This window comes from Cryptomeria japonica, chromosome 2, assembly GCF_030272615.1.
Source record: "Cryptomeria japonica chromosome 2, Sugi_1.0, whole genome shotgun sequence".
Lineage (NCBI taxonomy): Eukaryota > Viridiplantae > Streptophyta > Pinopsida > Cupressales > Cupressaceae > Cryptomeria > Cryptomeria japonica.
The window spans coordinates 577,966,189-577,991,967 of NC_081406.1; the positions used below are offsets into that span (position 1 = coordinate 577,966,189).

Sequence of the window (25,779 nt, forward strand, 5' to 3'; positions counted from 1 at the left end):
TAGAGATGAATCAGGCAAAATGATATTTAGTTTATGTGGACACCTAGGTGTAGCCACCAACAATGAAGCAGAGGCTATGGCGCTTGCAAGAGGACTAAAGCATTGTTCTGAATTGGCCTTAAATTTGATTCTAACAGAAGAAGACTCATAGATACTAATCAATGCAATAAAAAAAGAATCAACAACCAATTGGAAGATACAACAAATATTGAAGGATATTTTGAATTTTATTGATAAGATACCTAATTACAATGTTGGTCACATATTTCTGGAGGAAAATAGGGTCGCAGATCACATGGAAAATTTGGGAGTAACTTTGAGGGATAGAGAAGAATAAATTTTAGTGTAATCCCACATGGAGACAAACCAAATCCTAAAGGATGATGATGATGGTTCGGGCAGAAAGTCTAAGAAAGGTATCAGATAGAGTCTGATAGAATGAGTGTACATGCCTGGAATTCAAATTATAATTTGATTCCAGTCTGGCCTACCTGATTCATAGTAGGACTAAAGGAGGAATCGCCAATCGAGACAAGATGTGACAAATTGGGGACAGTTGCACTTGTTTGATATTTTTCACGAATCCAAGGACGGATTGGGTATGATGAATGCTCAATTTTAAAGCACGGGGAATATGATGTTTCTATCTTTAAGGCAGATCTCTTTGATCGACAAAGATGGGAATCCTGCAAACTAAAAATAGCAAGATCATGGAGTCATTCTCAGGATTCTTGCCATGTTGGATTAGTTTCAAGATACCCGATTATAAATATTTGGCTAGAATGGTTTCAGGGAGGCATTAAGGGGTGCGTCTGTGAGAATGGTGCATCATTTTAGATTGATTTGCTTGTGTGAGGAAGAAGGATTCCAGCATTAATGTCAAAGGTTGTTGAATTTGGATGAGTGGACATGGGATGCAGTGTGGAGATTGGCGAGGGGAACACTTGGCGGTGAGAGGCATTGGTGCGATGGTTTCATATACGAGGCAGTGTTATGCCCAATGGTAGACATTCTGGATTCTAAAGAAGTATGCATCCAAAAAATCGATGGATTTGTGAGAGCGGTGGATGGTCAGGCTATTGCTAGGGCTATTATAGATTTGGACTTGGGTGGATGGACAAGCATACTTGATAGTTTCTTTAACCCTGCACATTTTATTCTTGAACCATAGGAAGAGAGTTCTTATTCTAAGGACGAGGAGGCCATGGAGGCAAGGGCTGAGAGGGAGAGGAAGAGGAACTTCATTGTTGAGGCCTGGGAGGTGTACTGTGTGGGAGCCAGGAATCGAGACTTGGGGCCTTTTAGGTGATTGATGTACTCTACAGATAACTGGCTCAATGCGGCTTCGATGATCCATGTAGTAGATATTGGAGAAAGATTGTCTGTCATTTTCCATTATCTAGAATAGTGTTTGGACAATGGCCATATTACTTAATATTTCTATGTAATTCTGATGAATTGAATGTATGAGAGCTATCCCCTTTAATAGCACTTAATAAAAAAAAAGGTATTAAAAAAATTTAAAAATAATAATTATAACAATACATAAAAATAGAAATATAATATTATAAATTATATAATAATTTATACATTTCACATATATATAAAAAATAATATTAGTATTTTGGCCTGTTAATGGGCATGACCAGGTGAATCCAAAATCCTCTAATCCAAAAAAGGTAATCTGGCTAAAACCAACATAGGGGTGCTTCAAAATCAATTTTGATGGAGCGTCGAAAGGCAATCTGGGTCCTTCGTGTGCAGGATTTGTGGTGCGAGATTGTCTAGGGAATATTATTACAATGGGGGGAAAATGACCAGATGATGGGACAAACAATGTTGTTGAAGCAATGGATGCCCCATGTGTCATCAAATTTGGTAGATGATTGGGCCTCTAGAATATCCACTTGGAGGGTGATTCCTTAATTATCGTTAATGCGATAAAACAATTGAAGTGCAAGCATGACACTTGTAAAAGTACATTCACACGATTATGCATGAATTGACAAATTTTGAAAGCTACCAAATCACTCATACGCGGTGAGTTGGTAATGAGGTGGCCTACGTACTATCAAAATTGGCTTTAAATTTTAATGTTATTGGGGCGATGTGTATTGAAGATTTTTGTATTCTTATTTTTGATCCCTGACATCATTGGCACAATGCCACACAGTTGAAGCATTTATGAGAGTTTATGGGAAGGCACCGATGGGACAAGGGTGTTTTGGTGGTTTTAAAAGGTGGTAGAGGGAAAATAGATGTGATGGTATTTCTATAGAGATAGGGTGATGGAGGCAAATTTTATGTTGGTTACATCCTAGCAACAAGCAGCTTGCTTGGGTGCGATCTCTGCAAAGAGATTGAAAAGCATATTCAAATTCAGTGATGTGAAATTTATGCAAGTAACGAAATTGTTGATGGGGGAGATTTTCCTGCAAACTAGCCATTGGTACCGAACCAATGTGGATATTATTTCCACGGTGGTATCATGAGGGCCTAGACTCGTGAGAAGGGGTAGAGACAATTAAATGGGTCATGCAAACAATTGTGGAGGAAGATTGGACCTTTGGGCTGGAGTCATTGTTGGCATGGGTCATCCTTGGAGCATGCTTTGACGTCAAGGAGGGCATTGATCATTTTAACGTGAAGGAGGTATATGAATTATTTCATTTCATCTATTGGTCATTTGGGAGCAACTATGAGGAGAGATGTGTTGAGGCCCTAATTGGGTGGGAGTCTCTGAAGGCGTATCTCCATCAAAAAGAGGTGGAGGCGCAAAGTGTTGTGGTGGTTATCGATATGGGTACCAAAGGAAAAAGGAAGCAGCGTAGGAAGATGGTGTAGAAGACAGTGACCAAGACAATGTGAGCTGAAGTAGCTGAAGTGAGAGAAGATTGAGGAAGGTCCATTTGTCTCTAGCCTTTTGGAAATAGAATTTTTTATGTTTACATGCATAGAAATGTATGTGGGGTTGGCGGAAGGTTCCGACTTTATGGAAAATGGGGGGTCTTTTGTTTCTTTGCCTCTGTAAACCTGTGTAATGGCGAATTGGTGATTATCGGGATGACAAGATGGGTTTTTTTTGAGTGGCTAGCATGATTTAGAAAGCTAGAAATATTTGAACATTTTGATTGTAAAAGCATTGTAAATTGTAGTGAGGGATGATACTAGAGTTTATTTTTTAGCTGGACTTACTGGATGTATAAAAAAATTTGAAAATTATTAATAAAAATATCTATTACCAACCAAATAAATAAATAATATTAATATTTTACTATAATAAAACAAAAATATACAAATATAATAATATTGAATATATAAAAATAAATAAAAATGTAACTATAAAATATGATAATAGTATTATTATTTTAATATAATCATATAAAAAATAGAACAAAATATTAAAAATATATAAAAAATAATTATAATATTAATTTATAATAAAATATAATATTATAATAATAATTAAAAAATAATATAACATAATATAATCTACCCTAATCCTAGCCCTAATTTCATAATAGTTAATATTTGAATCTTTATATTATATTATCATTATATGAAATTAAAAACAACAAATTAATAATTTTAAAATGAAATCCATGTTTTTGAAATATATTTATAGAGAACTACATAGAATTTTTTTAAATTTAAAATAGATGTGGGGTTTTTCTCTACAACTTGGACGACACTCATATCTAGGGTTTGTGCCCCAATGGAGGGGTCTTATAGGCCAAGTTGTGGAGGAGGGCGTATAACATCCTCCACGTAGGTAATCCGCCTCTCCTTCTCTTGATTTTTCCTTGCTATTAATGTTGGCTTGTGTTCATTTTTTTGCCCTTCAATTCATGTGTAAAGGTTGTTTAATGTGCTTGAGTGGATGGAAATCTGATCGTTGAGGCATTTAATTCAGATGAACATGCCCTTGATTTAGAGGTTGCCATTGCAAGTGACACTAAATCATTTAAGATGGTGCTTATTGATCCTCCGCTTTCTATCCCTAACTTGGTGAAGTTTGACGCAAGAGTCTTTGCTATGTTTGAAGGTAATGGTGACGCGAGAGGAGGAGGAGGTAAGCATAATACCCTTTCTTTGTATAGCCTTTTCATCGCTCCTAATTTGGATATGATTAATGCATTGAATAATGAGAAATCTAGGCTAAAGAATATAGTTGTGTTTCTTGCAGTTGTGAATACTACTAAATGCCTGACCCACAAATATTTGGATGAATGGCTCAAAAATATTTGGATTAAAAAATTATATTTTTATTTCTCCTTACATAGAATGATTCAGAAAAGGGTTATTTATCATTTTCTTTGATGATGCTAAGTCTCATGTGGCAATAGTTGAGAAGAAATACTAGTCCATTGGAAAATGTACATTTAGGGCCCTTAAATGGTCGCCTGAGGCTGTTAGCGATGAAATATTATCCCTCTCGTGCCCTAGGTTGATTGTTATTAAAACCCTTCCCTTGTCGTTGTAGAATTTTATTCCGCAAATGTACTTAGGCTGGATAACACTCACTCCCTAGTTCCCCACATAGATGCTAGGGTTTTTATATCTATCAACTCGGGCAAAGACCTACCCAGGTTTTTTGGAATTAATATTGATGAAGATCCCATGGTCTGTGTCATTAAAATTATAGGCATGATTAATGCTTGCATCTTATGCAAATGAGAAGGGCACATTAGAAGAAATTGTGCTATTTTAGCGAAATGCAAGCCCCTCACTAATTCTAATAGCACTTTTGGTGACCACCCCATGCAACCCAATGGTGAACCTTCCACCCCTCTTTAGGCTTTGCCCAATCATGCAGAGGATGCACAAGGCCCTATTTTGTAGCACCTCAAAATTTTCTTAAAGAGGCGATGAGGGTGTGATTAACACTCTGTCTTATAGTCAACACTCCATCTGCTAAATTTGAGAATTTTAATGTCAATCCGCTTACTCATTCAACCATTACCATATAATTATCCCAAATTAGGGATCACAAGGTTGATAATTCACACCAATTTGTGCATCGTAAGACACACAAGGTCAGAAGGAAGAACGCACAACAACTTGCCCTAGATAAGCTTAAGAATTCTAGGGTTTCCGTGATGGAGGTGACTCACTACTCTAATGAACCCTCCCCTATTGACCCTACCCTTGTCCCAATGGATGACAATTCTCAAATTCTACTGCCTATGGCTAGTTTGGTTAAGGAAGATAATTTTTCTCTCGTCAAGTACATAGTTAGGGGTATCAAGAAAAGGAGACACTCTAATATGAAGTTGAGCAAAGTAGCTAGCCTGGTTACCCCCACGAGAGGATCAGACTCCCAAAAACTCTCTAACAATTTCAACATTCTTGTAGAGGCTCATAATGAGGAGCCCCGAGATGGCGAGATTACCAAGCGCCCCCCCTCCTTGGTGACAATCAAACTACCCCCTCCCCTTAGCTTGATGTTACCACGTCTTCGACCATCAATAACCAAAACTTTAAACTTGATAGTGATGATGCTTTTTTTGATATTAATATTGCGGACCCCCTTATTAGGAGTAAGGCCTCTAATGAATCCCATGACTCAGCCATTCTCACATGTGACAAATCCAAAATGAGCCTCTATGATGATCTCACTAAAGCTCATCCTTTATTATTGGACCTGGAGAGTGGGTCCTTGTATAGTGATTCAATCATTAAAGAGGCAAAGCCTAGTTCATGATCAAATTATGGAGTCCAAATCAGAAGATTATCAGATTTTTATCCCTACTTGAAGTGGTCTTTTTACCGAAGATAAATAGAAGAGGGAAAGACCTAAAGGAAAACAATCCCCCTTCCTAAGAAAAAAAGACAATAAGAAGGACCTCCCTAAGTGTTTTGACAACTTTAAAGCTGCTAAGGACATCATTGCTTAAGGTTTCCCATGGAATTGAATTGCATTTCTTGGAACATTAGGGAACTTGAATCTCCAAACAAGAAATATGTGGTCAAGAGGTTTCTTAATCAGCATAAAAATGTTGATATTATGCTACTTCAAGAGGTAAAATCCACTAGTTCCACTCTAGAGGTGAATCTTAGATACATATAGAAAGATGCAGTCCAATTCTCCACCAAACATGACAGAGGTAAATATGGTGTTGTCGTTCTGATTGGAGGAAAATGGGGTAACAAAGTCTCGGATAATGGTTCCTTCCCATGCAATAGGGCGGTGTGGATAATTATGAACCTTCATGATACCAAGGTTGGTATTTGTTTGCTTTATGCCTCTAATGACTACAAAGAAAGAATAGATATTTGGAAATGGTTGTGTACCCTTTTAGACATTCCTTGACTTGTTGGGGAAGACTTTAAGATGGTTGAGCAAATAGAGGATAAACTAGGAGGCTTGAACCTAGAATGACAAAGTGGGGATAAGCTTATTGGACCACGATGAAGGGTGAACTCAGACTTTTTGATCCCCTCGAATGAGTGAATAAGGATTATGGGTCAATATGGTTTACATGTTGTAACTTCCAATAAGGGAGGAGGAAAATTTACTATAGACTAGACAGATTCTATACTAACAAATAATTTTTCTCTTTCAAGCAAGAAGATAACAAAATCACTATCAAACTTTGTCCTTTCAACCTCTTGGATCATCATCCAATTTCAACTCAGATTACTTTGAATTTCAATACTACCCCTCTTCCTAAGAAGGAGGTTAACTTTATCCTCAACACTAGCCTTCTGAATGATCAAGATGTTAGGAGTGCCATCTATATGATAAGGCAATTAAAAAAATGGGACTATGACACCCCCTCTACAATTGAAAAATGGAACAAAAATGTTAGGAGCTGGAAGGTATTTCTACAAATGGTTGGACAAAAGAAAGCTAAAGATGGTAGAAGACTAGAAAGAGACCTTGTGGATAACTTGTTAGTTCTGGAAGCCCATAATCAAAGTGATCCTGCCAATCTGGAACTATCTCACTCATTGTCCTAAAACAGAGACATGCTAAGAAGCAATCAACATAAAAAGATCCAGGGAGTCAAGGTGAGGGCTAGAATCAATTGGCTACAAGAAGAAGATAAGGGCTCCAAGTTATTCTTTAATATGTTGAGACACAGGGAATTCAAAGAAATAATCGAGAGAGTCTGGAAGGAGGGTACAGAATTGGTAGACAATGAGGACATTAAAACTGCCTTCTTCAGTATTACTAGAGGCTATTCTCCTCTGATGGTAATTCCCCTTCTAGCCTCTTTGCCAAGGACAAATTCAAAGCCCTCATTTCGAAGTATATTTCAGTAAAGGAGGCTAATATACTCAAGAAACCAATCTCGATTGAGGAGATCCATAAGGCTATCAAAACCCTCGTCAATGATAAGATCCCAAGCCCGGATGGACTACCTATTGAGTTCTACAAAGAGAGTAAAGATTATATTAGTATGGACCTATTACAAACTTATGAAGAAGCTTTGGCTAGGGATTCATCAGGTGCTAAGATTAATAAAGGGGTGATAAAGCTTCTACCAAAAGACATGCACAAATCCCTTCTAAAAAAGTAGATGCCCATTACTTTACCAAATGTTTCCTATAAATTTATTGCGATCAAACTTGTGGATATCTTGCCAAATCTGTTAAGAAATACTCATATTGGCTTCATAAAAGGGAGGTACATTCTTGAGAACCTCGTCACAAGTTGGGAAGCCATGAATTATGCAAAGTTAACCAGCAAAAATGTTGCTATATTTTTCACTGACTTTGAAAAGGATATGATCATATTGAATGGAGCTTCCTCACCACGATGCTGGAAGAATTTGGATTCCCGAATGAATTTGTTGAATGCTTTAGGTTCTTCTTAACGATGCCTCTGCTCAAGTTGAGTTTAACGACTCCCGTTCGCACCCCCTCAAGCTGGAAAGGTCTACCAGGCAAGGATGGCCAATTGCTCCCACTTTTTTGTTATTGCATTAGATGCTATCTTCTACCTTCTTAGAGATTCTACCCACTCTCCAAGGGTTACGTATATCTCCTTACCTAACAAAGTGGATCTTATTAATATCCAGTTTATTGATGATACAACCTTTTTCTTGAAACTTGAAGAGGCCAATATGGATTCCTTGAAGTTAAAGCCCTATATATTATGTGAAGCCTCAAGAGCTAAAATATATATAGCCAAATCCACTATTTTGGGATGTGAAGATACCCCCCCCCCCATATGGCTCAACAAGTATAGTTATTTATTAGGAATTTCCTATGGTGTGATGGTAGAGATAACAAGAAGTGGCACATAGTTAAATGGAATTGGTGTTGTCTCAACAAGAAGATGGGCAGTGTGGGGCTGAAGGATCTCAAGATGCAAGAGATTGCTTTAGTTGCAAAATGGCTTTTTCATGCTTTGGTGGGTGAGGAACCATGGAAGGTTCTGATCAGAAACAACATCAAGCTTGCTATCCCTGAGTGGGCTAAAACCTAGAAATTGCTCCCTTTTAGTGATCTTATTGCTGGTAACTTCCTTGTCTCCTTGGCTTGTTCTAATGTGTTCAAGACAATATGGAAGGCTAAGAATACATTAGACACCTGATTACTAATAATAAGATTCTTAGAAATAATAAATACTTATGTGGTGAAAGGTCTATCTGGTGGAACTTGATCCACAAGGGCAGGCCTTTTGCACTCATCCAAGGATGCTCTACTAAGAGCTGGTTTCTTAAAGGTATTTACTACTTTAATGATATTATCACTATTAGTCAACTGATTTCTTTGTTTGAGATCAACCAGAAGTATCATCTACCCCTTCCAACAGGAGGACACATTTTATGTTGTGGGAGGCCTGACTCAGCCTTCAACTCCCCCAACCATGTGATGAAGTTTCAGATAGATACAAATACTTCACCTGGGTGGATGGTTCCCCGCTAATTAATACCAAAGCTAAAATGGTTTATGATGCACTATGTTCTAATTCTAATTTGATTATTCATGTTAACTTGGTGTGACACTTGAATTGGAGTAATGATGAATGACATAAAGTCTTCAGCTGACCATGGTACAATAACATTATACCTAAAAAAAAGGCTTCAAATGACTTTTTAACCTTCATAGACTTCCCATTAAGTCTAAACATTAAGATACTGATGTGTGTAATATTTGCAGGGTTGTTGATTCTACTATGCATATCTTTTTTGATTGTATTATTGCTAAGGAAATCTGGGACATCTTTGGGATTAATTTTTCTACTAGTTTTAATTACCATGTTGTTGTATTTGGTTACATTAAAGGCATTAAGAAAGACAATAATCTCTTATGGTCCCTCTTATTTTGTGAAATTGTTTGGACTATTTGGAAAATTAGGAATGAGGAAAGGTATCAAGGAAAGGATAGGCTGCTTATCGAGTCTCTAAGGAGACTCATTATTCCCAATGTTGATTTGCAAGTTTTCAATGTGATGAGACTTGTAGTAAAGAAGTTAGAGAGGTTCATAGAAGACGGTATTACCAGGGTCTACCTGTCCGAGTTGTGACATGGTTATACTTGGTCCAAATTCAACATTGAAATATCCCTCTTTGTCAATGCACTATAAGCTTTCATGAATGAGATTAATGAAGGGAAAAAGGTAGAGCACCAACACTAGGCCCAACTAGCAACAACAAGAGCAATGCCATAGAACAAAACTATCATTTTGATGGAAGACCCCCTTGGATGAACTTCTTGGATTGAACAGTAAAGATTATGCACAATCATCATCTCTTTTGTGTCTCTTGTTTATATGGACTATTTTGTATATAACTTACATATATAGGTCACATTTTGCATAATAGTTCATGGGGATAATTTTTTGTACGCGAGTCATACTTGTACAATAATGTATATTTTTGTATTCTCTGATGGGACTCTCTTAAATAGAGTATAGTTTGATACGTGATACTGTTTAACCATTTCTCCCTTATATTTAATACCAAAAAAAGATATTTATAGACTTTTTAAATATAGATTATTTATACGACATATATGCTAGTATAAGATATTTTTTCAGGGGTTTAACTCCACACCATTTAAATGCTTACAAAAAATAACTATTTTAAATCAAACACCCTCACTAATATAAAAATATATTTTAAATGCTCATACATTTTTTTTAGTTAAAAAAATTGTGTGCTCCTTGTAATTCGATTGGAGGATATTTATTTTTCCGTTCACTGTTTAACTAAACATAACATTTTTCTACATTCCAATTTTTTTAAGTCCAAAAATTATAGAAACAGTAACAAATCTCTAGGGGGATTTTTATTTATTTTCCCTCCAGAGCAATACCTTAGAAAATAAAATTCATTTTGTATTTGATTTTTGGAATCAAATTTACAAAAAACCCCGCAGAGCCATTCAAATATTGTAATTTGCAGTTGAGTTTGAGGATCTTTGCAGGACCCGAAGGAATGAGAGAGAAACATGTTGAGCCATAGTGTCCATGCTCTGCCATGTGCAAGAATAGATGTACGCAGGGGACTTAAGGCTTACGGAGCCTCAATTCATACAAATATTAATTTATTCGAGGACCACAAATTTGTGCGTTTGCTGGAGCTTCCTACATCTTCAAACTCTGCATCCTCATTTTCTCAGGTTATGAACTTTAAAATATTTTATGCCGTTAACATAAATTTTGACTGCTTTCAAAGTTGCTATGGTTTTTGTTTTGATTATTTAAGGTTAACATATTTTAAACTGTTTTCTGCTGTTAGTTTTAGATTCCTGCATGTGGGGAGTAATGGTGTTATAAAGGATGAGCTTAGTTCCAAAAGTTACCATAATTACAATTTTTAATTTTAGGTAATGTTCAGTAACGGCACTTTAGAATAGGCTGTCTATATATTGCTATATGTACAGAGTGCCAAAGGAGTTTCGATCCCAAGGTGCGAAACACATTAGTGTCAACCACTTACACCTTAATTTTTTTTTTAATTGTTGAAAGTTTGGAAAGCTTCCCTTATTGTTTTTCATAAGTTTTTATTCAGGAAATCGCTTAGTGATGATTTGGTGAGTAAGAGAATAATTCGTGAAACCTAATTACTACATGAAAGAAAACACAATTATCTATATATCGGTATCTTTAGATTTAGATGTTTCAGTTATTTTATGTGGATTTTTTTCATTGAAATTTGGGGGCAAATTAAGGGGCCCCAACCTTATAAGAAACAACATACACAATAAAGAGAAGATGAGACTCTTGTGTCAAACCCATGCAAGGGTGACCGGACCTTACAAAAGCATGAAGGCTTGAATTTCATTTTATCCTATGCAATCTAAGAACCATATGCCATCTCTCAGGTATTTTTCGTTTCATCTTCTTGGTTAACAATTCCGTCCAATCAACATCCTCCTCCTCCTCCTCCACAAAATCTGATGAGGCAAGCAAAGTTGAGAGAGACTGATTTATCTGATCTAGTAGTGATTCACCAAGATCCCATTCTTTTGCATAAGACAATCCTGTATGCCAAGAAGTTTTATCTACCTTGAATAGCCGAGGAATGTGAGTCTGAATGTAGAGCCATGCTCTTCATTTGCCTTTTTAGGCCCTGACCTTTTATTTGCAGTTTTGTTTTGATTGGCGTTGTTAGATGTTCCTTAGGATCAACAACTTGCATGCAGGTTTGGGTTTTGTTAGAATAATAGACTGGGTGCTTGCACCATTGATTGATATTGTTAGCTTGATGAATAGCAGGTCTTGCGCCTCAAGAAGGCATGCCCAACAAAAATATTCTATGGAATCATTGATCCTTGAAAAAATACACATGGTAGGATCTTGTAGGTTGTGAGCCTTGTTAGTCTGGTAGACATATAATGTTTCACTATTGGTCATCCAAAGCGGGTTGATGTTTGTTGTGGGCCTTGTCATCCTTCGAAACAAGTTCAACATAGAAGGCAGTGACGTTACAAGTACAACAACTATGGCATTATTGGGTGAGGTTTCAAGGATGTTACTTTGGCAACCATTTTTCGCCATTGGCCAATCTTGGTGTTCCATCTTTTGGTGGGATCATCTTTGTAGTTCACATTGCACAAGACACCATTATTTTGTTGGGTGCTCAATTTAATTCTTCAACTACAAGATGCTTGAGGGTGGCCATCCCTTGCCTCAAAATGCAAGTTTACATGCAGGTCATGTCAAAATAAGTAGAGAATTCATTCAACCATCAATATGATGGTAATTTCAACTACTAGAGGCTATTCAACTTGTGTTAAGCATTCAAACGTGCAGATTTTATGGGATTGGCCCATGCCCTACTGCCCTGCCAAAATGAATCATCGTGTGGGAGTGTTTTTGTTTTTTAATAGTGGTTTTCTTTTATCTCTTCATGGCGTTGGAGAATGCTTGGGTAGCATTAGTAGAAGGAAAAACTCATATTTCTTTGCCTTCAAAGCAATAGATTATATTTCATGATTTAGATAATTAAATTCTTGATGATCATGCTAATGAGCCCTTCATACGTGTAGTAAGAAGAAACTCATATATCTATGAGTATCTGTCTTGGTTATGCTCATTTTTTTGTGTCTTATTCTCTTATGTTATTTTATAATTGCACAATCAATTTAATGTTCTCTGCTTTAGCTTGTTTCTTGAACTTTATAGTCTTCAATTGGAATTGTGTATGATCATGCCCTTTTCTCTTGGGACTGTTCTCTTTAAGATAAATAAGCTTTTTGCAAACTGTAGTACTAATCTCTCTCTCGACGAATTGCTTGATAGTCTATAGCATTATTTTCAAGTAATTGCTTGCTAGCTTTGATCTTCATCAGCACCCACCTCATAGAGGGGTCCTCTTGCACAACTATTTTTACTTGTACTTGTTTCATGACAACTATTTCATGTTTACCCCCACTCATCTATTTCATTGTTTTATTTCTTTTCTTTGCTTTATTTTGTTAGCTTTGAGTTTGGGGCTCATTTTGCCCTAATACTTTGTTATTATGATACTTGTGTGTTCTAGTCCCATTGACCTATTATTTGTCATTTGTGGATGTTATATAATTTTTTTCTTTTTGTAATAAAATTTTCTATGTGATTCATGTGCCCATTTGAGGTCTTTCCACGTTATGATGACATTGTCAAGAATAAATATGAAATAATAAAATCTGTTTTATAATTCTAGTTTTTTGTTTTTGGATTGTTCATGCCACAATCAACTTAATTTTCCCACCAAGAGCTTTGGCAATTTTTTTGTAGAAATTCAATTCCATACTAGGTGTTCTCAATCAATATAGCTTCGTCTTTGAGGAAATGATACTAAGTGTCTATATGCTTGGAGTGATAATGAAACATTGGATTCTCAAAGAGCTTCATGCAACTCTAACTATTGTAGTACACTATAATTGGCTCCAACATTTGATTAATAGTTTTTCCTTTCAACTTGTGAAGCCATATAGTTTCACAACTAGAAGAAGAGGCTTCTCTATATTTGGCTTGATTGAACTCATTGCTCCATTGCTTGCTTGCTATTGAACTAGTATATCATTCTTGACCACAAGCTGAAACAAAAACCTGAAGTGCTCTTCTTAGCACTAGTCACTAGCTCAATCTGAATTTACAAACCTGTAATGTCCCCATTTTAGCAAACATAGTTTTTTGGGTGATTAGCCTATCATTCTGACCCTCGTAGGCTAATGAGTATGGATAGAGGGTCTTCCGAGGCTTGTATCATCTCCAGAGTTCAGTGTGTTTCGATTTGGCTTTCATTTGGTATCATTTGGACTTCATTTGCTATACTTACTATTTATAGTAAGTTTGAGATGTTAGAGATGGACCCCTTCTATTTTTAGTAAAGGGGTATGGTCATATGCAACTTCATCATGTCAGCTCCCAGTTCAAACGACGTTCAAAAATGTTGAGTATTAATGGAGATATTAATGTTTATTTAGTTTAAATAAACATTAATGTTTTGAGCTTATATTATTAAGTTATAATATAATTTTATATTATAACTTAAGTAAGGGTCCAAGTATCATTAAAGGGGACCATTTAATTAATTAATTGTGGCTCTTTTATGAAGGTGAAATATTAAATGACAAAGTGAAAATACTATATCATTAAATGTCATTTAATATCATTAATTGATTTAATGCCTTATTGGAGAAAATCGAACCTTCATGGGAAATATATATAAGGCTTTTGAAAAGAAGAGAAGGGGGATTGATCATTGTTATTTTTTATGAGAAGACTTGTCTCTTGGCTTTGGAGAAGAAGCTGGGGTTTCTGCAACTTGTCCAGAGTATCGGCATTGGAGAATGTGAAGACTTCATTGCATCAGCAATCTGAGGGTGTGAGATATTCATCTGAAGTTGCTCCTAGGGTTGGCTTCTTCCAGAAGTTGACATTGTGCTGATTGGAGATTTATTTTCAGATTTATTGGCATAGCTGAGGGCATATGTATATGGCAGACTGAAAACATCATACAGAGAGTTTATTTGCTGCTAGAGTAAATGCTACAGTAAATGCTACAGTACCTTACCAATTTTGTGGTCTTTGTGGAGACCAAATTGGAGATGTTTGTTCAGATTTATGATGAAGATTGAATAAGGAGTCTTTGGCTGCTTCTTCTACATTCTGCAAACCCCTATAGCCGCCTTCATCACCTACAGGTTGGGGTTGATTGATATTCTAGGTGACATTCAACATTGATCAGCCACTTAGCTTTCATGCCAACTGTTTGCTTAAATGCCTAATGGCTGTAGGTGTACTTTGGGATGCATGACAAGTGTTTGTCTTAATGTCTACTAGCTGTACTAGTTAATTTCATTCATTTCATGTGTGTGTAAGCTCTAAAACAGCTAGCATATCATTTCTACAACAACTTTGCATTGTTAGAAGCTTTCCATAACTTCATTTGCAGCCTACAAACCCAAAGAAGACAAATAAAGAATTCACTACAGTGGCTTCAAACATTGTATGCCAAGTGTTTGACAATATTCCTTGGGGTTCAATAAGCGAAACAGGGTCAGATTAGCCAAAGGATACTATAGTCGTATCAGAGCAGTTTCCTGCCAACTTGTTGGGTAAATTGATTCAGCTAGTTAATCATGGTTACTTCGGGTACCCAGAATCAATGGGACTAGAATAGGAAGCAAGTGTATTCCTCATTGGAAAAGTTAAAACAAAACCAGAAGAAGTTGGATGAATTGATTTCACACCCTGCAAAACTTGATAGAATTGCTCGGTATATGACATCTATTTTTAAGGATAAAAAGGTGAAACTTGAAGAGAATGTGGTGATTATTGGCACTCAAGAAGTTGTTAACAGTCATGATAACAAGTCTGATTTTCATGACAGCAACCTTGCACTTGAGCGTAATGATGATTTGAAAGTCATGGAAAGTTCAAAAAGTGTTGTGGGAGTGACCTTGAGTATTGGCACTCTAAGTCACCAGGTTTGAATTCGAATTCGAAGTTCGACAGCTTTGAAATTCGATGAAGTTCGATGCGGAAAAAATTCGAAATGTATAAAATTCGAATTAAATTCGCCATATGTAATTTTTAAATTTTTTTTTAATAAATATATGTAATATATCTATAAATTTGCGTAAATAGTTTAACATTGATAAATAGATTTGAAATCATTACAAAAAGATGACACATTTCTAAAATATAAACCGTAGGAAACATATGCTTTCACTATCGCAAAGATGTTCTTTTGTCAAAAAGGTACAATAACAGTCAAAAACTTTAGAACTTTAAAATAACTCTAAGTCATCAAGAGCACTTGGCTGGGATGCCAAATCATCATCATCTGTATCACTACTCAGTTCATCATCTGCAAAGTCAGGCTCATATGCATCTGGCATTGCCATGCCTTCAAGAGTTTGTTGTAAAGAAGTGTTCTTTGCTGATTTGGTCATCAGCAATTTCAAATTGCTGCGAACATAGACAAGATCTCCCAACTTTCCAGTCAGCAATTTGTTCCTCTTTTTGGAATGGATGTGGTCAAAGCAACTCCAGTTCCTCTCACAAGCTGATGAACTTGCTCCCTGACTCAAAATTCGAATAGCAAACTCTTGCAGTTCAGGAGTTGATGATCCATAAGAGATCCACCATCTATATCCAGACATACGTGGCGAGTCATATTTGGCTTCTGCCCCTCCAAACATCCCTTCTCCTCTCTTGTATTGCCAACTTTGATCTCTGATTAGTGCTGCAATTTCTGGATTTGGTACATACCTGCTAATGGCTTGGTAAAGCCCTGCCATGATTTCATTATCACCCCTTCTATCAATAGAAAACAACTTAGGCTCCAAAAAGAAAGCTGCTGCATGTAAAGGTGTGTGCATCATTTTCCATCTGCAATCAACTGCCTCCCATATCTGCATATATTCTGCTTCTTCATTGTTTAGTGCTTTTTGAATAGATTCCTTACACCGGTCCATGCTTTCACAAAGCATGCCAAGGCAAGGAGTGTCACCATCAACCATACGAAGCACGTCAACAATTGGTTCACATACAAGCAAGACTTTTGCTGCACTTTCCCAGAAATTGCTGTTTAGGATGATTTGCTCTATGTTCTTCCCCTTGGGGCCTTTAGAAAGCACTGAACTTTCCCACTGATTGGAACATATAATAGACCTCAAAGCTGCTTTTTCTTCAACCACTCTTTTCAAAGTGATATAATATGAAGCAAATCTTTTTTCACAAGGCCTCAACAATTCCTTTGATGCATGCTGCCTATAAATACTCAATGTGAGACGATGATTCCGTATGAAATTTGCAATTGCTCTCCCTCTATGAATAGCTTCATTTATCCATGGGAATTTAGCCAAGTCATGAAGCAACAAATCGAGACAATGTGCTGCACATGGGCTCCAATATATCTGTGGGTACTTCTCTACAATCAGCCTCCCAGCTCCCACACAATTTGCTGCACTATCAGTTACCACTTGAACCACATTTTCCATCCCTACTTCAAGAATGGCTTCCTCTAATATTTGAAAAATATACTCTGAAGTTTTTTTGTGGTTCATGGTGTCAATGACTTTCAAAAACACAACACCTTCAGGACAAGACACCAAAACATTAATCAATGGCCTTTGACACATATCTGACCATCCATCACTCAATATAGTGCAACCTGTTTCCTTCCAAGTGGCTTTGACATCAGCTAATTTTTCAGTCACTCTATCTTTTGACCTCTGCAAAAGAGTTGTCCTGATAGCCTCTGAACCTGGGGGTGTGTACCCTTTGCCAAACTCTGCAATTTTCTGAACTGCATTGCGGAAATGAGGATTTCTCGCAACATTGAATGGAATAGCACTTATGTAAAACAAATCAGCAACTGCATCATCCACCTGTTGTTTCTCTACTGGTTTCCAAAAGTTGTTCAGTGTTCCACTCTGTTTTGGTACACTCGCCGCTTCGGATTGCACAGAAGAGGAAGACATGGCAGATGTGAATCTAGATATATCTCCTTCAATTCTCTGTTTCTTTTGTGCCTTCTTCATTTTGCCTACCGTTGAAGCAGCCAACTCTTTCTCTAGAATAGCTTTAAGTTCTGGAGTCGCACCTGTGCATGCTTGAACACCTCCACCTGGACCCCCTTTATTAGCAAGGAAGTGGTCCCTAAGCCTTGTTAAAGTTCCAATGATATTTGCCTGACATATGTTACATTTGATGTGAGTTCCATTTCGGGTCACATGCTTCCATGCCTCAGAAGTTGATTTGGGAGGAGCCATTAAATGAAAATCTGCATGTTTGGAAAGAAAAATTAAAAAACACACTATTTTTATTTCAACCTTTTAAAAATATATAATATTAAACAATATAATAAAAAACCATTAATATAAAATTATAAATTATATAATAATAATATTAAACAATATTATAAATTTATAAACATAAAAAAAATTGACACCATATTAATATCATATAAAAAAATGAAGCAGAGATATATAATAATAAATTAATAATATCATATTAATATCATATTGACACCATATTAAACAATATTATAAACATAAAAAAAATTGACACCATATTAATATTAAATTATTAATTATTAAACATAAAAAATATTAAACCTAAAAAAAATTAATAAAATATAAAAATATATAATATTATATTATAAAATATAAATATAAATCATAAAATATATAATATTATTATTATATAATATTACATTTTTAAACATTAACTATTTAACATTATAAACAAAAAAAAAAAAAAAATAAAATAAAAAAAATACCTGTGCGGCTGTGCAGGTCGCGGACGTGTGCGGCTGTGCAGGTCGCGGAGTGCAGGCGGCGTCGGCACTGGTGGTGGCGTCGTAGACGGGTGGCGGCCGAGCACTGGTGGTGGCGTCGCAGAGCGGGCGGTGGTCGCAGAGCGGGCGGTCGGGCAGAGCGGGCGGCGTTAGCAGCTCGTGTGGGTGTGGTTGCAACGTCTGCGGCCGCCTACTTATAAAATCCGCCAAAACAAACCCTAAAACGCAAACCCGAAAAGTTAAAAAAACACTTTAACAAACCCTAAAATCGAATTAAATCGAATTTAATCGATTTTTTTAATGGTTTTTCAAGTTCGCCGAATTTCGAACTTCAAGGTTCAAATTCGGTCGAACCTGGTGACTTAGTTGGCACTTGTGATACAAGTGTCAAGAATGAGGATTGCATGGGAATTTTGGCTCATAAGAGTTCTGTCTACATGACAGCAGCGATGAAATTTTGCATTAGCATGAGAGAGCAGTGACTACACATGTGCAAGATGCTTCTATTAAGTTGCCGCATGAAGGTACCCAAGATTTGGGTACTAATGGGGTAATGTGTGATGTGGATTCATGTCATTTAGAGTCTGATTTTTCAGATCAAATGTTAGAAAACAAGTTTGAAGATTCATGCTTTGGCATAGGATCCCAGAATCATGAGTTGGATGGCCATGTAGTTGCATTGGAAGTGGAAGTGTTTGAAGATATTTTCATAACAACAACTTCTACCTTGCCAGTTGAGCCATCCTACGAGGTACATAGCAGCAGTACCTTAGATATTGATGTGTGCACAATTGATTGCACACATGATGTTGTTGATCACGAGGTGAGTGATGTTGATTCGGTTTCATACCATAGTGCAGATTTGGGTGGAAAGAATAAGTCACAGGGGTATCATCATCTGGCTGGGCAGTTGAAGGTTAATGATGATATGATTGCTACAACTTTGAAGCATTTTGATGTCGCTTGACAAATGTTGGTGACCTTTGGTTGGAGTACTCCTGAGACATATGAGCACAGTGATAGTAGCCTTTCCCTGGCAGAGTTCCATGCACTTCGAGCAGCTATTGGGATAATGAAATAGAATTACTTGCAGTTAGTTGCTGATAGGGATTATCTTCTTGAGTGGGATTGCACTTGCTACGATGCACTGAAGGGAAAGGAGGAGGAGGTTGATGAGCTCACCCATGAGCTTGAGGTGACTATGGACTCGTTGGAGAGCGCTCAGTCAACCCTTCATGAGTCACAATCATAGGTTGAGGAACTTGCCGTGGCGTTGAGTTTAGCATAGTCTTCACCATCTATGGATACAGTTGAGTTTCCTATAGCATCACTTGGTGATGGGTTTACACCCACGGGTTGTAGTGATGGGTGTGTTGAGGATGTGGTTACATCCGTCACTAATGCAGGTACAGGTGACTTAGCTGGGATGAGTATTTGGGTTGAGAGCAGCAGAGAACCACTTGTTGCAGTGCTATGATAGATGATACAGGTCAGATTGTTGATAGCTCTTGTGTGGCAGTGGTGGACTCTCTAGAGAGTTGTGTGTTAGTACGCGATGTTACTCCATCCACTTCACATGGAACTCGCATAGTGTCATGTGGTTGGGAGTATGGCCCTCATGTAGATTTGTTTCCCTCTCCTGGAAGCAAATCTGTTACTTCATCCCATACAGCTAATTTTGGACAACAACTTGTTGTTTCTCAGAGTCAGAGTGATCAGCTGTAGGTCTTCGAGGATAAGGCTGACTCGGCCTTATATTGTTTTTACTGCACATATTCATTTATTGAGTACCTTCTCGAGAGTCCTGAGTTTCGAGAGGGTCCGTTTGGAGCCACCAAGGATACTCTCATCCGAGGTTCTCAAGCCATCAAGCGTGGTGTGGGAGTAATTATTGATACTCTGACTACAATGCTTCCTAATAGAGATTTTGTGATTGGGTTTGCAGAGAGGGTTACCAAAGCCCCTACCCAATCAACAGTTCGGGGTCAGAGATTGGAGCCATCTCATGATTCCAGTATTGTTAGAGATGAGCCCTTGACCGAGGTTGGAGCATTTTATCGCAACTACACAGTGAGGAGTGCTCATCACTTTTCTTTTGATCCACATGTGGAGGACTTGATGATGCATCGGTGTGGATTGGCTTCAGGATTATACCATCCATTGTGGGATGGAGAGTTACCATCTTTAGTAGATGGAACTAGCAGTTGCAAGTACCCGACTCAGTTGATTGTTGGTGGCTACTTGCTCGAGCAGTGTTCAGTTTCCCATCATGCTGATGTGTATGCGGTGGAGATTGTTACTCCTATGACACAGAGGCTATCTTTGGATACATGGCTTCAGAGAGACTACGGTGACAATGGGCATGATGGTTTAGTTGGATATCACATCCATGAGGGTTTAGCAGAGGTTGTGGAGAGATGTTGCATAGCAGATGTTTCGAGGTACTCCTATCTTCATAGTACAGATGGATGTGTGTATAGATTGCACTGGGATCCAGGTGATGACAAAGTTAGTGTTGCAGTTTGGATAGGTCCCATGGGTTGGCTTCACCACATCTCGCATGGTGAAGAGGCGTTCAGTGTTGAGCAGCGTAAGTCTAAGGGAGGTTTACATGGCAAATTTCTACCCTGGATTTGGAATCCAGGTATACTATGTGGGATACTAGCGAGTATGTTGAGGGATACTTTGTGTGCATCCGAGTTTTGGTTGGTGTTCCCTGGTAGGTTTCATTGCATGTACATGGTGTGCATCGTTGGTAGTCTCATTTCAGGTTCTCATGTACATGATTTGTCTCAGATGCATAGTTCAGTTGCGCATGTGTTAGATGATATGTTTGGCAGCTTATCTTGCACAGTTTTGGGAAGCAAACATTGTTAGTTTTTCAGAGTTGCTTCCACTTGATGTTCATGTTCTTGTGACACTTGCTTTTGAGGTTCATTTAGTTTGGTAGGTCTTGTTAGTTGTGCCCTTGGTGTGGGCATTACAGGAGTTAGTTGGTAATACCAGGGACATTACATAGGTCTTCATTTGGGATCCAGGTGGAGGAGTTTATTTGCAGTCAATATTGCTTGGGGACAAGCAATTTGAGGAGGGGCGGACTGTAATGTCCCCATTTTAGCAGACATGGTTTTTTGGGTGATTAGCCTATCATTCTGACCCTCGTAGGCTAATGAGTATGGATAGAGGGTCTTCCGAGGCTTGTATCATCTCTAGAGTTCAGTGTGTTTCGATCTGGCTTTCATTTGGTATCATTTGGACTTCATTTGCTATACTTACTATTTATAGTAAGTTTGAGATGTTAGAGATGGACCCCTTCTATTTTTAGTAAAGGGGTATGGTCATATGCAACTTCATCATGTCAGCTCCCAGTTCAGATGACGTTAAAAAATGTTGAGTATTAATGGAGATATTAATGTTTATTTAGTTTAAATAAACATTAATGTTTTGAGCTTATATTATTAAGTTATAATATAATTTTATATTATAACTTAAGTAAGGGTCCAAGTATCATTACTTAAGTAAGGGTCCAAGTATCATTAAGGGGGACCATTTAATTAATTAATTGTGGCTCTTTTACGAAGGTGAAATATTAAATGACAAAGTGAAAATACTATATCATTAAATGTCGTTTAATATCATTAATTGATTTAATGCCTTATTGGAGAAAATCGAACCTTCATGGGAAATATATATAAGGCTTTTGAAAAGAAGAGAAGGGGGATTGATCATTGTTATTTTTTATGAGAAGACTTGTCTCTTGGCTTTGGAGAAGAAGCTGGGGTTTCTGCAACTTGTCCAGAGTATCGGCATTGGAGAACGTGAAGACTTCATTGCATCAGCAATCTGAGGGTGTGATATATTCATCTGAAGTTGCTCCTAGGGTTGGCTTCATCCAGAAGTTGACATTGTGCTGATTGGAGATTTATTTTCAGATTTATTGGCATAGCTGAGGGCATATGTATATGGCAGACTGAGAACATCATACAGAGTGTTTATTTGCTGCTATAGTGTCACGCTACAATAAACGCTACAGTACCTTGCCAATTTTGTGGTCTTTGTGGAGACCAAATTGGAGATGTTTGTTCAGATTTATGATGAAGATTGAATAAGGAGTCAATGGTTGCTTCTTCTACATTCTGCAAACCCCTGTAGCCGCCTTCATCCCCTACAGATTGGGGTCGATTGATATTCTAGGTGACATTCAACATTGATCAGCCACTTAGCTTTCATGCCAACTGTTTGCTTAAATGCCTAATGGCTGTAGGTGTACTTTGGGATGCATGACAAGTGTTTGTCTTAATGTCTACTAGCTGTACTAGTTAATTTCATTCATTTCATGTGTGTGTAAGCTCTAAAACAGCTAGCATATCATTTCTACAACAACTTTGCATTGTTAGAATCTTTCTATAACTTCATTTGCAGCCTACAAACTCAAAGAAGACAAATAAAGAATTCACTACAGCGGCTTCAAACATTGTATGCCAAGTGTTTGACAATATTCCTTGGGGTTCAATAAGCAAAACAGGGTCAGATTAGCCAAGGGATATTACAGCTTCATGCAACTCTAACTATTGTAGTACACTATAATTGGCTCCAACATTTGATTAGTAGTTTTTCCTATCAACTTGTGAAGCCATATAGTTTCACAACTAGAAGAAGAGGCTTCTCTATATTTGGCTTTATTGAACTCATTGCTCCATTGCTTGCTTGCTATTGAACTAGGATATCATTCTTGACCACAAGCTGAAACAAAAACCTGAAGTGCTCTTCTTAGCACTAGTCACTAGCTCACTCTGAATTTACAAACCCATGCAACATTAACTCATTATTTCCAATTTATCTTAACCCATAATGAATTGCACCCTTAAAATTTTGGAGCAAATGCTTTGTAGCAGCTGGGTGAATTGCCTTGGCTCAACCATTATGACTAAATGTATTCACTGCAAAGCAAATATCAAGTTGAGTATTCACCAAATATAAGAGGGAACCTATCAAATTGCCTGTACACAAAAGGATTCACCAAATTTGAGCTTGAATCTACAATCAACTTTAGATTTGGAACCACTGGAGTAGCAAGGGACTTATAGTCCATCATTGATTTTTATTTAGAATCTCTATTGTACACTTCACTTGATCTAGGAAGACTCTTCTTTCCTTACCACACCCCAAGACCTAGAAAATTGTGCATAAGACTGATATCTTTCATAGCAAACTTGGAGGCCAACTTCCCCTTGCACCATGTTAAGAGCTTCTCATTGCTACTTATAAAGATTAGGTCATCCACATATAGGACTAAAATGAAAATATTAGATTTATCTAATTGATGGTAAAGATTAGGATTTGCAATAGCCTGCACGGGTAGGTGAGTTGGCTTGGGCGGTAGGTTTGCTCCCCATCAGTCTTGGGTTTGACTCTCCTCCTCGGTTTAAGATGGGGGACTGCTTGCGGGTTGCGGATTCACCCCCCAGGGCTAGTCTCATCCCTAGGCTTGCCCTTAAGTGGAAATGTTGGGCTGGGGCCGGGGATTGGGGATAACCTAGGTACCCCCCCCAAAAAAAAGATTAGGATTTGCAATAGTTTTGGTAAAGCCCAACTTCAACACGTACTCATCAATTTGTGAGTACCAAGCATGTGGTGCTATCTTTAGCTCATATAGTGTATTCTTTGACCTACATATATGTGTATCTTGCTCATGTACCTCAAACCCTACACGTTGTTTGATATGCATTTCTTTCTCTATTTTGCATTTCAGAAAAGCTATCTTTACATCCACCTAATATAAAGATCAACCGGAATAAGCTGCAAGGGACATAATTACATTGATAAAAGAGTATTGTGCAACTAGAGAAAAGATTTCATGATGGTCAATTCCCCTACTTTGAGAGATCCCTTGTGCAACAAATCTGGCATTGTACTTCTTTGTGCCCCTATTTGCTGCATGCTTCATTTTTTACAATCAGTGATTTCCAATATGGTCTTAAGACAATGTCTTAGATGTTGTTTTGTATAGTCGAGTTATATTCATCTACCATGGTATTTTGCCTCCTTAAAACTAGAAAACTCTACATCAATAGTGGAAGACATCAAAGCAAAATAATTTAGAAAATTCTTTAGGGGTATGATTGGCTTTGAAAGAAGTCTTTGTTGCTCCCACTAGTTCATGCGCCTTTTGTAATGTCTATGTAAGTCATTGAGGCTTTTTGGTTGTACTAGAGGGTAATGAGGTATTTGCTATTGCACTAGAAATCGGCTGAATTGCATTTGGTACTGCTGTATTTTGTTTGTCAAGATTTGAGGACAACAATTTGCTCACTTTCATCAACTTCTGTAGGAGGTTCCTAAGATCTAGAGGATCAAGCATCCTCCTTAAATTTCATGACTTGATTCATTACTATTTTTTATTGTAATGAAACATAGACCTTATAATCCTTGGAAAACTCATTTTATCCCACAAACACATCCTTGAAGTTGGAGGGTTCAAGCTTTGTCATCTTGTCCAAGTACATGAATGTAGATAGGACTACCAAATGCCTAAAAATGAGTAACATCAGGTTCTCTCCTATGAAAGCTTCTTTAAGAGACCTGCCCTTCAACACCTTTTGAGAATACCCGTTTCTAATTAAACAACACAACTACATTACTTTGGCCAAAGAAAAATGGGTAAATTTGGATTAGAAATCATGGCCTTTGCTATCCCTATGGTGAAAGATCCCCAATCCAATTTTCACCCAATCTGACCCAAATTAGGAGGTTATGTGCAATGTTTATTTGCTGATAAGTCTATGGCCAGCGTATATTTGGATGGGGTTTGATTGGTTTTTTTGTTTGTTTTGATTGGTTTTGAAGTTTTATGCAAGATTCTTGAATATTATATAAAGAAATTGCCGATTTAATCCAACATAATTTATAACACATAAGGAAGGTCATCAAGGAACTTTCATTTGCTTAAAAGAGCAATGTACATACCATTAACATGAATTCATAAGTCTGATGTAAATTTCCGGCCGATAGAAATATAGAAATCAGCTCCAATAAATATTAAAACCCTAAATACACCCTAGGGTTTGATACCCTTTTTCCCAAAATGGAGCGGCTAGCCGAAATTAAGCTGGAAATAGATGGTAATGACCTCTAGAAGGTCTGCCCTGCAACTAATTGTAGAAAACCTACCCTCAAACTAATAGATCTGCTCAAAAATCCCCAAATAAGGTTGCCAAATGCACACTAAAGCTGAATACTGATGTAAATTGTCACCCAGAGAGATTGGTTTTCGTCCAAATCCCCCAATTCTTCCAAAAGTTGGCGTTCCTAGAAGTCCCAAGCTGCTGAAACCCTCATGCAAGTTATTGATCTGAAAATAGAGGCATAAAAAATTAAAATGAATCCAAATGATAGACAAAATGTCTTTTTATCTATTTTGGGGTTACTATTTGGCCTTAAAATCATAAAATATCCTTGAGGGTCTAATTTCTCATTGTGAACTTGGCCCCCTTTTAAAAACAACTTAAGTTACTAGGATGGGGGGCGCTTTTCACTATTCCTCTTATGTTTCTCTGTTACTATTCACTTTTTACTATTCCCT

General features: G+C 37.3%; 1 protein-coding gene across 3 annotated transcripts in view; it reads left to right on the forward strand.

Moving 5' to 3' along the window:
- The first annotated feature begins 10,209 nt into the window (after positions 1-10,209).
- Positions 10,210-25,779, forward strand: part of LOC131051153 (uncharacterized) — a 69,031-nt gene continuing 53,461 nt past the window's right edge. For 2 of the 3 annotated variants that reach the window (XR_009107088.2, XM_057985540.2), the window contains exon 1: positions 10,213-10,578. Coding sequence is in view for 2 of the 3 variants with exons in the window: in XM_057985540.2 (XP_057841523.2) it covers positions 10,408-10,578 (171 nt within the window). In the remaining variant the exon portion in view is untranslated. Of the gene's footprint in view, positions 10,579-25,779 lie in introns of all 3 variants that reach the window. The other variant, XM_057985565.2, reaches the window with a different exon arrangement.